General features: G+C 38.4%; 1 protein-coding gene across 1 annotated transcript in view; it reads left to right on the top strand.

The window, feature by feature from the left end:
* The window catches only part of SEMA5A (semaphorin 5A), a 281,365-nt gene that overhangs the window by 132,108 nt on the left and 135,156 nt on the right, over positions 1–14,101 (top strand). Inside the window, exon 5 of the mRNA XM_054381978.1 lies at positions 7,472–7,534. Within this exon, the coding sequence (XP_054237953.1) occupies positions 7,472–7,534 (63 nt within the window). The remainder of the gene's footprint in view (positions 1–7,471; positions 7,535–14,101) is intronic.

Here is a 14,101-nt window from a genome sequence, read left to right on the forward strand (position 1 = left end):
ATTTACTTTGTTATTTAATTTAAGGGCTTGAGGAGTATGAAATTACATTGAAATACCTTTCCCTTCCTTGAAATAAAAAGAATCCTGACATTTCTTATCAGCACCTAAAAATTTAAAACACTGTAAATGTTTAAAAAAAAAAAGCCTGTAAAAAGGTAATAGTAAAATAAATAAATAAATAAAAGAAATGTTGCTTTCAAAGGTTTTGGAGCCTACTAAAATCTTATTTGCCAAACAGCAGGAAATGCTTTAAAACTTGATGAGGTGACACAAATGCTAAATCTTAAAGGATTTACATATAATTTATTCAGTACATTAAATGTAGTATATGTAGTATAATTTCAGAAGTTGCATTAAAAATAAGTTATGAAATCTCATTCCTACCTGCTGAATGGATGCCAACTTCGGTAATGCAAGAACATTTAGTTTTACCCCTTCAGCACAATCCTACATTCAATTTTAAAATGTCTGTAAAAACTGTAAAAGCCTCAAAACTCTAGATTGGAACATTCAAAACTTTGAAAGTCACAGTGCGACAGTTTCAGCTTTTTGGATGAGTTTCTGGGAGGAGGAATGAAAATCCTGGTTCCAAACATACTCAAGTTTTTAGTTGATAACTTCTAGGTTTGAAACTACACTTTACTATGCAAACCTATCTCTGTCAAACATAAAACAAAGGGATGTTTTGTGGCATTTAAAAATATTTGTAGAAGACGAGGGGAATGCACAGGCGGATGGTCAGGTGGTATTCATGAAAGTTCAGTCTTGGGCAGAACTTTGTGTCGTTAAAGTTAGTGGCATAGCCCAATACTGAGGGTATGTGAAAGGTGTAGTAACTCTAAATTCTTCTCTTTTATGCTTATGTTTTCATTTTAATGTTATCATACTGATTCTGACAAAATTCAACAGCTATTTGCATAGCCAATGAAGTAAGGTAATTAAAGCTTTGGCTTTCTTGTGGATCGAGAGGGAATGTACTTCTCAGGTCTTTTATATACTTCAGGCCAGTGTATTTAAAATAAAATTAAGTTGACATCATCTCCTTGAAAGACATATAAAGCTTTGTATATTACTTGGTTTAAGTATGAAATTATATATCTATCAGGGGATCTCAGTTCTTATTGAATTCCAAAGCCTGCAAAATTTGAGCATAACTTGATGTTTATTTTCAGATATTTCACACTGCTTACTTTATAAGAAACTGTAATTTTCTAATGCTGGTTCTGAACAAATGAAAACACATAATGTTATTCCCAGGAGAACTTGCTGATACATCTGGTAATTGGTGGCAAGATACTGCAGTGACTGTTGCCAGTAAGTAAAGTTGTCCACGCAGTTTTGGACCATCATTTCATGGGAAAGCCTAACCAAGATCCTTTAGTCCCCAGAAACCAGCTGTTCTTTTCTGGTGTGCCAAAATGGAAAGCTGTGTCAAAGGGAAGTCCCTTTTTAATATTTTGCTCTAGTTTTTCCCGCAGAGGATGATTACCCTCTGAAGCTGGCTGTTTGTCAGGAGCCTATTGGCAGGATAAGCAGCTCCAGCAATAATGGTTTCAAGGACAAGGCTGTGGAAATCAAGGAAAATGGTTCCTCTGAAGTATGGAGAGGTGTAAATCTTCCTTAAGTGACTTTACACATTTGCTGAAAGCAAGAATGTCCTTCTACCAAAGCATGCCTTAAAATTTCTGGTAGCAATCAAAACCACCACTGACTCTCTAGCTGCTGATGTCATGCTGGTATACTCTGTGGCTACATTCATTCTTTGCATTTATGATCCTGACACTTTCTCTATGGCCTCTTTAAACTCAGCTTTTGGACCTAATCATACAAGTTCATTGAGAGCTAATTAGGCAGGCTGTAAGACACTTTCTCCAAACAAGTCACCATGTTTTGCTTTTGGAAGCCATTCCATTGCTGAACTGATGTGAATAATAAGGTGATATTACTCATGTTTGTTGACATATATTATTAGAGTTATTGCTATTATACCCCAACTCCTCAGAGTGTTGTTTAAATATGTGATGTAAGACATGGAAGCAAGCAGATAATGGGAAAAAAAATCATCTTGTTGTAAATTTTTGGCTTTGTGTAATTAAACTATCCTCTTTAGTGTTATTTTTGCCAGTATCTCATTAGCACAGCCATCTGCCTAAGTGCTGGACCATCTGTCTGGAATACCGTTCCGTTCATTTTTTGGTTCTTGACTAATTAACTTCTTTCTTTATGAAATTCAATAGTGCATTTTGTTTCTACACTTTGAAGAAATTCATATATTAAAAATATGTATGATTGTGTACCTGTCTACATGTATATGTTGTAAATATCTGTGTAGCTGTGAAAGCATAGTCCCTCCAGGAGATCTAATTGTACTCAGTTACATGTGCAGCTTCCACTGCAGATAAAATCCATGAGGAGGGTTTTATTGACCTGTAAGTATATCTAATACAAGTCTCTTCATAACACACTCTAAATGACCAATCTTGTCCTGATTTTGTTCAAATTTCCTCCCTGCATTTCCTGATTTACTGCAATTACTTTAGGGGTTTGATTTATCCCCCCCTGATTTTTGTACTTTATAATTTTTCTGGAAAATCATAGAATAATTTAGGTTGGAAGGGACCTCCAGATTTTCCTGAGAACTTAATTTGTTACTTCGTGCTGGGCATGAACCTCTTGACAGTTATTTCTTAAATGAGAGGGATACGTGAACATTACTCACTGCTTCAACACTTGCCATGATTCTCTTTTAGTGTTTTCCTAAGGCAATTGAATAAGTCAGTTTAGACTGGGAGTTTCTTTTGATGTCCATTGGATCTAATTTCTTTATGTTTATTTAGTTTGCCTGCTGAAAATACAGTGGTTAAACTTCTAAGTAAGACTCTTACTGTTCATCCAAACAGAAATTACAGAGGAATATTTGTTTTTCTGGAGAAAATGATTAATTTTAGTACTGTAATTTTTAACAAAGATGTGTGTTTGGTCTGTGTTTTTCTTCATTTTGAGCATAATAACTTCACTATATAGCTTGAGTTGGAATTTGTTTTTTCTCTGGCTGGAATTTCTCTCCTCCCACTACCCCCTGGAAATGACAAGAGGGATTTAATCTGAAGGTTTTTAAGCATTTTACAAACGTTAGTGAGATAATGTTTAAAACACTGATACAGTTATTTACAATCGAGCTTTACAAAACGGTGCCTGCTATCAGTTTAAAACTTGAGTTCAACCTTGAAGTTAAGTGTGCACCAAAGCCATGTTTCAGTTCAGTCTGATTTTATGTGTAGTCTGTGTGGAACTTTGTGATTTGTATATTTTATTTTTTTTTAGAGTGAAGAAAACAGCATGTGTTCAAAAATTGAACTGTGACTTCCTCATTGGACTGTGCTAGGTCAAGTTCAAGATGTACTTGTCAAATTCAGACTTTAGAGTTGGCCACATTGACTTAACAAGGCTAAATATCTCACTGCAAACATTTTGCATGGCTTCACTGGTGATTGTTACATAATTCAGATTTATTTATGTCTACAAGAATGTAGTTTTGCTTAAGATTGGGAAATGAGAAGCAAACTTAACCAGGACATTACATTTGTAAATGTGCTTGAAAGACCATATTGACTGTAGGATTTATAAAAAGAAACAGAGGGATGTGCCACCTTAAACCCTGCTCCTTAATCTATACAGCTGCATTCTTTGTGGAGATGTGTAGCAGTGGCTGATGTCTTACCCATCCTTATTTTCATTAGCACTAATATTCAAATTCTTGTTTCCTCTTTCCTCAGGGTGAACAAATTTGAGTATCTTTAATTTGGTACAGTGAATTTTGCTGCTAGCTTATGAAGAATTATAATATTAATTAAAATCGGAACACACAATGCTGAAGGTTTTATTTTGCCTTGTGACAATTGGAGCTCCCTATTAAGAAATGTAGAAAAGATAAGATCCTAACAAGATAAACTTTAGCTGTTTTGGCCTTGATAGTGAATCAAATATCAAACATGATATGTATGCATATGATATTTGTAGTGCTTATCTGAACTTCATGGAAATGCTAGCAAAAGGTATTAAGCAGGAAAGAATGTCAGTTTAATAGAAGCAGTGGATGACAGTAACACCTTTAAGTAAACCTGATTTTGAACTTGCTTCCTGAAATAGCACAATCCATATGTGTCCATCTGGTCATTCAGAATTTAAACTCTGAAGTGTTAATCTTCTGCCGACAGAAACCATCTTGTCATTATTCGGTTAGGACATTTTGGGTTGTCTTAATATGCTGAAGGTTCAGGACACTTGAGTTTTCCACCTGTCTTCCCCCTGTAAATTACCACTAAGCTGCATTGAATATCTGAATTTCCATTATGGGGGAAATTCCTCTAAATTTCCTGAAGATTAGAAGAAAAAAGTTAGCTATATACAGAAGAGTTTGTCTGTAGCTGGTGTTTTTATTTAATCAGCATTGCTGAACTATGCTGAAGCCTTAGGGAACAAAGTACAACAGTTTGAACTACTCAGCTCTCTTCAGATGCCTTTGTAATTTATTTCATTTGCAGCCTGCACTGTTCTTGTCTTCCCCAGCAATAGAACTCAGGGCTATGGGAATATGAGTAAACTTGTTTTCAAAGATGGCACTTAGCTTTGCAACAGTGTGTCTGCACTTCTTTCTTGTCCAGCCAAGATTACTCCTTTGGCAAATATTGTCAGAAAGAGGTTTTTCCCTGAGAGTTTGCCATTTGGTTAGCTTGCAAACATATGTATTTTTATATAATTAATCCTATTCCATTTGGGTTGTTGTATATGCTGTTAACTATAGTATCCAGAAATGTTACATGATCTTTTAATCTTTAATACCTTTATTTAAATCTATGCATTTTGTGAATGTAAAAGAAAGAGAAGAAAGCTTGTTTTCAGTTATGCTGGTAGTATTAGTGATTTTGTGATGTGCTGGTAAAGACATCCTAACTAAAAGAACATTTGACTAAAGCTTAACAGTCTGTGCTTGTTTCCTACTCAGCTCTTAGCTGAGGTAATTTTAGGTGTGCCACTCCTGTAGGCTCCACTGAGAGCCATATCTCTATATTGTTGTGTTATTTATTGTTTGATTCATTGTTAGAAGTATGGCAGTTAACAAGTTCCTTAAGGAGTCGATCACTCCAGGTATGGATACCTGGCTTTGCTCAGGTTGATATGATTGTTTTGCTTCACCTTTTTCTTTTTCCTTTTTTTTTTTTTTTTTTTTGAAACAGTATGTAGGCTGGGTCTCTGTGATCCCTTGGCAGAGAACAGGGGAGCAGAAGGGGAGATGCTGTCCCAATGTTATCTCTCTATGATCAGAGTTAATAAAGCTTCTGCCTTTCTTGTCCTACATTTTGCTTGCATTATTATGCACTTGGAGTTCCCAACCTGTCTAAGCATGACCTGCTTGCAGAGATGCATTGTATGCATTTCTCAGATTTTATGGAAAGCCTGAAGAATCATCATATTGGATCCTCAATTTCTCATCTCCAAGTCTGTTGATTTTGTTTTCCAAAATTTTCAGTGCCTGATAAACATACTTACTTTGCTTGATTTGTGACACTATGTACATTTTGCATTTCTCAATGTTCTTCTTCAAATTATTCTTCTGCTGTGGACTGGGAGTCAGTTGAAAGCTGGGTATGTTGTCACTAAAATTGATTTATTGATAAACGTTTTATCTTTAATCTTTTTGTCTTCTTTCTTCCTGCTATTCATGCTTTGTGTATTTTTCTCAGTTCAGTTTTGGTGAGAACTTCCATTCAAATATTCCTTTTAAGCACCTGCATTCCACTAAAACTTTCTGCTCTGACTGCTCACTGGTAATTCTTTTTTTTCTCCAGGCACTTGATTTTTTTAAATTTTCTTTTTCTTAGATAGAGGTAATATATTCAGTATCAGGTACTTTTATCTAATGCCATGTAGATTCAGGATATCCTAGTGAACTGATTAGGAATTTATGTTGCTCATCCCAGTAATTTACTGTGATCTCCATTATGAAATTAAATTGCTTTTTGTGTAAAAGAGTCAAAACAGCTAAGTGATTACCTTTTTTTTTTTTTTGTCTAACACATTGCTGCTTTTTAATCTCAGTATGAGATTTTTTTCATGCTGCTACATAAAATTTGTTGTAAGTGCTAGAGTCAAGTGGACTCTTCCAAAAGTTTTCAGTGTATTTCCCAATATGCCATAGTTGTTCATCTGCAAAAGCGAACTCTATAAATGAGATGGTTTGGGATGGAGAAAGAGAAGTAATGGCTGTAATTTTTGTCTTTTTCTTCCCCCCAAAAGAAAAAGCTCATTCTCAGGCTTGTTGAAACACAAAAAGAATACTGCTTATTATACTCAGAATGCATTTTCTCCTTTTGAATAAATAACAGGCTTTCACCCTGTTATTTTTTATTAATTATAGAGTCTACTTGCCATTAATATAGTCTCCATTAAAAGATGAGTATAAAAAATTACCTATATTTAATCTGAATCAATGGTCTTTCATTGTTTCCTGGTAGATAAAAATGAAAAAGCTGCACTTCCAATAATTAAGCTAACTTAGAAATCTCAATTCTTCCTGTTAAAATGTATAGTGCTTTGCAGCATTTTTATCTAAAGAACACAGAGATGTGCACTGTTGAGGTGAAAGAATGCAGAGTGATTTAAATGCACTGACTACAAAGCATATTCAGGCATGCAAATATATACATGTATTGGCACATAAACATCAAGCATGCAATCTGCTCCACTGAACAATAGAGTTCCTAAGTCATAGCTGTTGAATGTTAAATGTGGCAATAATTGGAGTTAACTCATGCAGTGAAACTGTAGTAATGCAGGCTAGGCATTACAGTCCTGACATAAATCTGTTGAAGCAGAGAGACAGTTCAAAAATGAGGATAAATTGCTTCTGCTTTGCAGTGCTCCATTTCACTGTTGTCTGTGTCTGCCCATTGCTCCTTTCCCTGAATGGATGTTTTAGTGCTTCAGAGCAGTGCTGCAGTCATACCTTGAGAAACTAAAATTCCTGTTTGCTGCTTGAGATAAATACTGCAAGAACAGGAACAGGATCTTGCTGCTGGAGATCTCTCAGTAGAACTGACCTCAGATGCTGTGGTGATGCAGTCCAACTCTTCTGGGGAGACAGGGTCAGCCTGTTTCTGTGTTCCTAACTACTTATCTTAATAAGACTTATACAAAAGTGGCTAAATAGCATCAGATGTCATTGTAGTTATTTCTCCTGTAGCAGTATGCACAAAAAATCCTGGGGACGGGCACCTTCAGTTCAGATTAGACACTGAAAAACTATCAGCAACAAAACTACATTTCTAGGGAGAAAAAGCTTGTAAGGTGATTATGAATAGAATAACCCACAGCTAATCATCAGTATGCCTGAAACATATCTTAAGCACTGACTTTGACAGCTCTGAGGTCTGTGTTCCCTGCATTTCTAACTAATTCCTGTTGGTTGCAGGCAGTGGAATGGCAGTGTGATGAAGCTACTAAAAGAGCCTGTTACAGTAAAGGCAAATCAAAGGTAAGCATAAGGCAGCTATTCTGTTTTAATAAAATGTATATGTTAATAACAGGTGTAATTCAGTGTTTAAATCTCTACCTTTTGCATTTTTACTGTCTCCCTTTCCAAAGAGAGTTGTAGGAATAGAGTCTGATACTGATGTGTAAGCAAAAAAGTGAAAAAACACAGGGAGTGTGAGCTGAGAGCTGCAATGACATGATTATTTTCTGAAATGATTCAAGAACTTTATTTTCAAACAATTTCCTGTTCTGATTCTGAAACATATTGCATGTAATGGGTGGTATTCTCACTTCATTTTCAGTGCTGTAAATCATTAATAACTGTGTAATTATTTTGTAAAATCTTACATTTCTTACCTGTGTATTTGATGCAAGCTCAGGAACGTTTGGTACTATAAAGAAAACAATACAAAATTCTCTAGCTTTTTAGACAGGAGACTTGATATATTTTTAATTTTCAATTAATCAATTCCTTGTCTGGCCAACTACCGTTTTTTTATTCAGAACATCAAAGCACAATGCTAAGATGGAACCTGTATGAATGCTGTGCTCTTTACTAGTTGTCCTAAGCTGAAGCCAGTTATCAAGTTAATAATAAAACCTGTTAGAAATGCATGCAATCTATATCTGTAACTATACTGCACCAGCAATCCAGGATGTTCCTGGAATGCATAGATGACAACTTCCTCCTCCAAATGGTGGAGGAACCAACAAGAAAGGGTGATATGCTGGACCTTGTTCTCACCAATAGGGAAGGGCTGGTGACCAATGTGAGGCTCAGGGATAACCTTGGCTGCAGTGACCATGAAGCAATAGAAATTAAGATCCTCAGGGCAACTAGAAGGGCACATCCCAGGATCACAACCCTGGACTTCAGGCATGCAGACTTTGATCACTTCAGGGATCTGCTGGCCAAAGTCCCATGGGTCAAAGTCCTGGAAGGAAGAGGGGCCCAGGACAGCTGGTCAGTGTTCAAGGATCACCTTCTTTGTGTCTGGGAGCAAAGTATACCAACAAAGAGGAAAGCAGGAAAGAATGCTAGAAGACCTGCCTGGATGGGCAAGGAGCTCCCCGACATGCTGTCACACAAAAAGAAACTCTACAAGGAGTGGAAGAAAGGACAGCTAGAATGGGGGCCATATAAGGAAGCTGCCTGAGCAGCAGGAAACCTGGTTAGAAAAGCTAAAGCTCATTTAGAATTAAATCTAGTCAGGAAGATCAAGGGGACAGCAAAATTTTCTATAGGTATATTAATGGTAAAAAGAAGACTAGGGAAGATGTGGGCCCCCTCAGAAAGGAAACAGGAGAACTGGTGACAAGTGACATGGAGAAGGCTGAGGTTCTCGATGACTTTTTTACCTCAGTCTTCACTGGCAAGGTCTCCAGCCACACTCCTGGGATCACGGAAGATAATGTCAGGGGCTGGAAGAAGGAACTGCCCATTGTGAGTGAGATCAGGTTTATGATCATCTGAAGAACCTGAAAGTGATCCAAGTCCATGGGACCCGATGGGATACACCCACGGGTGCTGAGGGAACTGGCAGATGTGGTTGCTAAACTCCTCTCTAAAAAGTCATGGCACTCTAGGAAAGTCCCCACTGACTGGAAAAGGGGAAACATAACTCCCATTTTCAAAAAGGGAAAGAAGGATGACCCAGGGAACTATAGACCAGTTTGTGCCTCGTAAGATCATGGAGCAGATCCTCCTAGAGGCACTGCTGAGGCAGAAGAATAATAAAGAAATGATTTGGTACAATCAACACAGCTTCACCATGAGCAAATCTTGCCTGACACATATGGTGGCCTTCTATGAATAGGTCACAACATTAATAGATGATGGGAGAGCAACTGACATAATTTACTTGGATGTGAGCAAAGCCTTTGACGATGTCCTGCATGACATCCTGGTCTCCAAGCTGGTGAAATATGGATTTGATGGATGGACAACTCAGTGGATAAAGAACTGGCTTGACAGCGGCACTCAAAGAGTGGCTGTCAGTGGGTCCATGTCCCAGTGAAGGCTAGTGACAAGCAGAGTCCCTCAGGGATCAGTACTGGGACCAATCTTGTTTAACATCTTAGTTGGCAACATGGACAGTGGTACTGAGTGCACCCTCAGCAAGTTCACCAATGACACCAAGCTGTGTGGTGCAGCTGACATGCTGGAGGGAAGGGATGGCATCCAGAGGGACTTGGACAGGCTGGAGAGGTGGGCCCATTACAACCTCATGAGGTTCAACAAGACCAAGTGCAGGGTCCTGCATCTGGGTCAGGGCAATCTCAAGCACTGATATAGGCTGGGCAGGGACTGGCTTGAGAGCAGCCCTGAAGAAAAGGACTTGGGGGTGTTGGTGGATGAGAAGTTCAACATGACCCACCAGTGTGCACTTGCAGCCCAGAAAGCCAATCACATCTTGGGCTGCATCAAGAGAAGTGTGGCCAGCAGGTCAAGGGAGGTGATTCTCCCCCTCTACTCCACTCTGGTGAGACTCCACCTGGAGTACTGCATCCAGTTCTGGAGCCCCTGTTACAAGAGGGCTATGGACATGCTGGAACGTGTCCAGAGGAGGGCCACCAGGATGATCAGAGGGCTGGAGCACCTCTCCTATGAGGACAGACTGAAAGAGTTGGGGCTGTTCAGTCTGGAGAAGAGAAGGCTCCGAAGACTTCTTGTTGTGGCCTTCCAGTATCTGAAGAGGGCCTACAAGAAAGCTGGGGAGGGACTTTTTAGAGTGTCAGGTGGTGATAGGACTAGGGGGAATGGAACAAAAATAGAAATGGGTAGATTCAGAAATTCTTCACCGTGAAGGTTGTGAGACACTGGAACAGGTTGCCCAGGGAGGTGGTAGAAGCCCCTTCCCTGGAGGTTTGTAAGGCCAGGCTGGATGTGGCTCTGGGCAACCTGATCTAGTGTGAAGTGTCCCTGCCCATGGCAGGGGGGTTGGAGCTAGATGATGCTTGAGGTCCCTTCCAACCCTGAGAATTCTATGATTCTATGATTATACTGTTTAATGATTAAAGTTAATGAACTCCCCAGTTCAAGAGAGACAGGGATCTGCTGGAGAGAATCCAACAGAGAGCCACAAGGATGATTAGGGGACTTGAGCATCTCCCCTGTGAAGACAGACTGAGAGCCCTGGGGCTGTTTAGTCTTGAGAAAACTGGGGATCTGATCAATGAGGGGTGGGTGTCAAGTGGATCAGACCAATCTCTTTTCAGTGGTACACAGTAATAAGACAAGGAACAATGGGTGCAAACTTGAACATAGAAGATTTCACCTCCACGTGATGAGAAACTTCTTTACAGTGAGGTTGACAGGGCAGTGGAACAGGCTGCCCAGAGAGGTTGTGGAGTGTCCTTCTCTGGAGAATTTCAAAACCTACCTGGATGTATTCCTGTGTGGACTACCCTAGGTGATCTTGCTTTTGGCTGGGGGGTTGGACTCAGTGATCTCTGGAGGTCCCTTCTAACCTCTAACATTCTGTGATTCTGTATAATGGAGTTTGAGTCATAGCTATAGAAAAGCATACTTGCTTTCAGTCCCACATTCAGTAGGACACGTCACCATACATTATTGATGTGTAAAACTTAAAAAACCCCAATCTTCATAAATGTACTCTAAATGCTTCTAGCATCTATTGGAGTAGGAGTCTGTTCTGCATAGTCACCTAATCACTGCCTTTTTGATGTCTCCTTTTAACAATTAATTAGCAGTTTGGGTTTTTTTTTTTTTACCAAATACTGGAAAATAATGTTGCAGTGTACCCTTGGCCTTTATATTTCTGTTTGAGATTAAAGAGGAAGAATGGTCTCACTTCAGAAGCAGGGCCACGTTACGCTGTAAGGAGAAAAAAAGACAGAATTACCTGGAAAAAGTAATAAAATGTAATAAATGTGCAGTGTAAAGCTTCATGCAGGAAGATGGTTTTTATGGAGGAACATCTTTTACTGTAGAAATGAGTTTACAGTACTCAGAAAGGGCATTTAAAATGGTGTCACCTTCTTTGTCCTTCTGTTTTCCCTTTCCTTACATCCCACTGTGAGAAGCATGTATTCAAGAGTTACCGGTCACTCACTATGGAGGTGCAGAATTTGCTAAGTATATAGAAGGTATTAATAGCTAGAGAAAACAAATGGGTTAGGTATTACTTGAAAAAGCCTGAAAGCTTCATCTAGGAATTGCTGGAGAGTGCAGAGATACTGACAACCTACCCAGCTGGAATGACAACTGTGGTTTTGAATTTTTCATTGCTTTCATTGGTGTGATCAAGGTTAAAATCAAAGGATGAATTTAAGGTCAGAGAAGGGATAGCTTAATTATGTTTGTCTTTTATTGCCTTATGTTCACAACTAAACCGAGGTCACTGTACTCTGTGTATAAGGACTTAGCATACAGGTAACTTGATCTGTAGTGTGGTCCTCTTCCTAGTCAAACCACAAAAGCCTTCCCTTGAAAAAAAATGAGAATTGCCAGACCAGGAGGAATTCAATCCAGTGTTGCAGTGAGTTGTTCCTCTTCCTAGGACATCCCCTGGAATACACAATTCCAGCTACTGTAATCAGAAAGCCTTACTTGCTTACTTGCTTGTTGTATAAATAGATCCAGCCCAAACTGGAGAGTTGCCAGGGGTTGCATTTCTATAACATTTTTTAAGGGCAACTTTGTATTTCAGGACAGACGTGTGACTGTAGGGAAAGGACAGAAAAAAATTGAGACAAAATATGAAAGGCCAGTGCAGAATGTGGTGAAGGAGAAATAAGGATTACAGGGATGGCTGTAGGGAAAGTATTCATTCAAATCCTGGTTTCTCTTGAAGCTCTGACATTCAGAGAGTAGCATGGGGACACTGAGTTTAAGGGCAAAACTAGAAGTCAGTTTGCTGATGGAATGCCCCGAAACCAGAAGCCAGCTTTGAACCCTGAGGCAACTCTAATAGTTTTGAGATAATGGTCAGTTAAACATAACTCTTTTTTTGGCTGTTTTTCTTGAGAAAGAATCTGCATAGAATTTTTGCCTCAGCAGTTGTTACTGTGAAGTTTATTCTTTAGGAGCCAATGAGGAAAAGAGCTGAAAGGGAAAATATATAGGGACATCTGTCACATTGGACAGTGTAATGCACACTTGACTTTTCAAGGCTAATGTTTGTTACTGAGGCTTCAGACATTTATCCACTAATTTAAGCTGTTTCTTAAAATAACTAGTGGCTCCAGTAGCAAGCCAGACAAAATGATGTCCTTGTGGTCAGCATGCATTAGCATTTAGAAGTCTAAAGCACCACACATGGTTAAGTGAATACATTTGGCTGTTTAGACTGGCACTTGTGGCAGGGACTGTTATGAAGGATAAATATAAATATATGTGATGAAAATACAATAAACCAAAGAGAGGTTAAAAAAAAAAAACAGATAGGTAATTGAAGTAAATCTCATCCCTTGCTTATTTAATATTATAATAGCTGCATCTGAACTTCAATACAAGTATTATAAAAATAAACACAGGTGTGTTTAACCTGTTAGCCTGTACAAAAAGTATTACTGCACACGGATAGCCATAAGCAGCTAGACTGTCCTTTAACTGTCAAGTTGGTCTTAAACTTAAGTGCTAACCTAGATTGCCTGCCTGCTGAATTGTTTCTAGTGGTTGTATTTTGTTTCAGGTATGCTGGTAGAAAAGTACCAAATACCTGCTAAATGAATTTCTGCTTTTCTGAGATATTTTTATAGGAGAACAGGAAAGAATATGGCATAAAGGTCAAGATGAAATGGAGAAAAAGCTGGCCACCAAGACTGGCCACTACCCTCCAAATACAAAAAAAAAAAAAAATTGTTTTGAAGTTCCTTTGCATTCAGCAATGTCACTTCTGTAACACATTTCTCTGTTTCACATATAAAAATTGAGCCACCTGAGCTTGACTCCAGAGCTAGAAAAGTGATTCTGAAGAATTCAATGACTAAATAATGGAGTCCTTTTACAATATGTTTTTGAGTGGTGATTGTTTTATTCATGACTATTTTTTTATGTGGCTATTGTTCAGTTTCTTTTGTTGTTAGTGTGGATTTGTTGTACGAAGAAAATAGCCCATTACAAAAGCTATTCTTTCAGTTTTCATTTTGTTGTATTATATACCCAAGAAAAAACTGTTGTGAGATTTGCCCCTTTGCAGTATGGATTTTTGTGAACTTGGCACAGAACTTGGGAACAGTAAAGAGGAGAATCTTGTGAATCCCAGGAATGTGAGACTTAAAAAAAACCCTACATTATTTTTTAACAAAAGGAGTGGGTGATAAGTGTGCAAATAATTTGGCAGTAGTGCTATTTCAGGGACCTCTAGAATATGAAGAGGAGAGGTTGGATGGATTGTAATGTCAGTACCCACTTACTTTTCCTACACTTACATTCCGTGGCTTGCTGCAAAGGGCAGGGTGGAAACAGCCCAAAGAATAAATTACTGTGTCGAATACCACAGTTAGATAACATAATGTGTTATTCTTGTTTTGTATGAAAAAAGGTATAGATAATAAATTCTGGGAGTTTTAAAGTATTTTGCTCATTTTGCTTTGCAGTCTT

Source organism: Indicator indicator, chromosome 6 (genome assembly GCF_027791375.1).
Source record: "Indicator indicator isolate 239-I01 chromosome 6, UM_Iind_1.1, whole genome shotgun sequence".
In the NCBI taxonomy this organism is placed as follows: Eukaryota; Metazoa; Chordata; class Aves; order Piciformes; family Indicatoridae; genus Indicator; species Indicator indicator.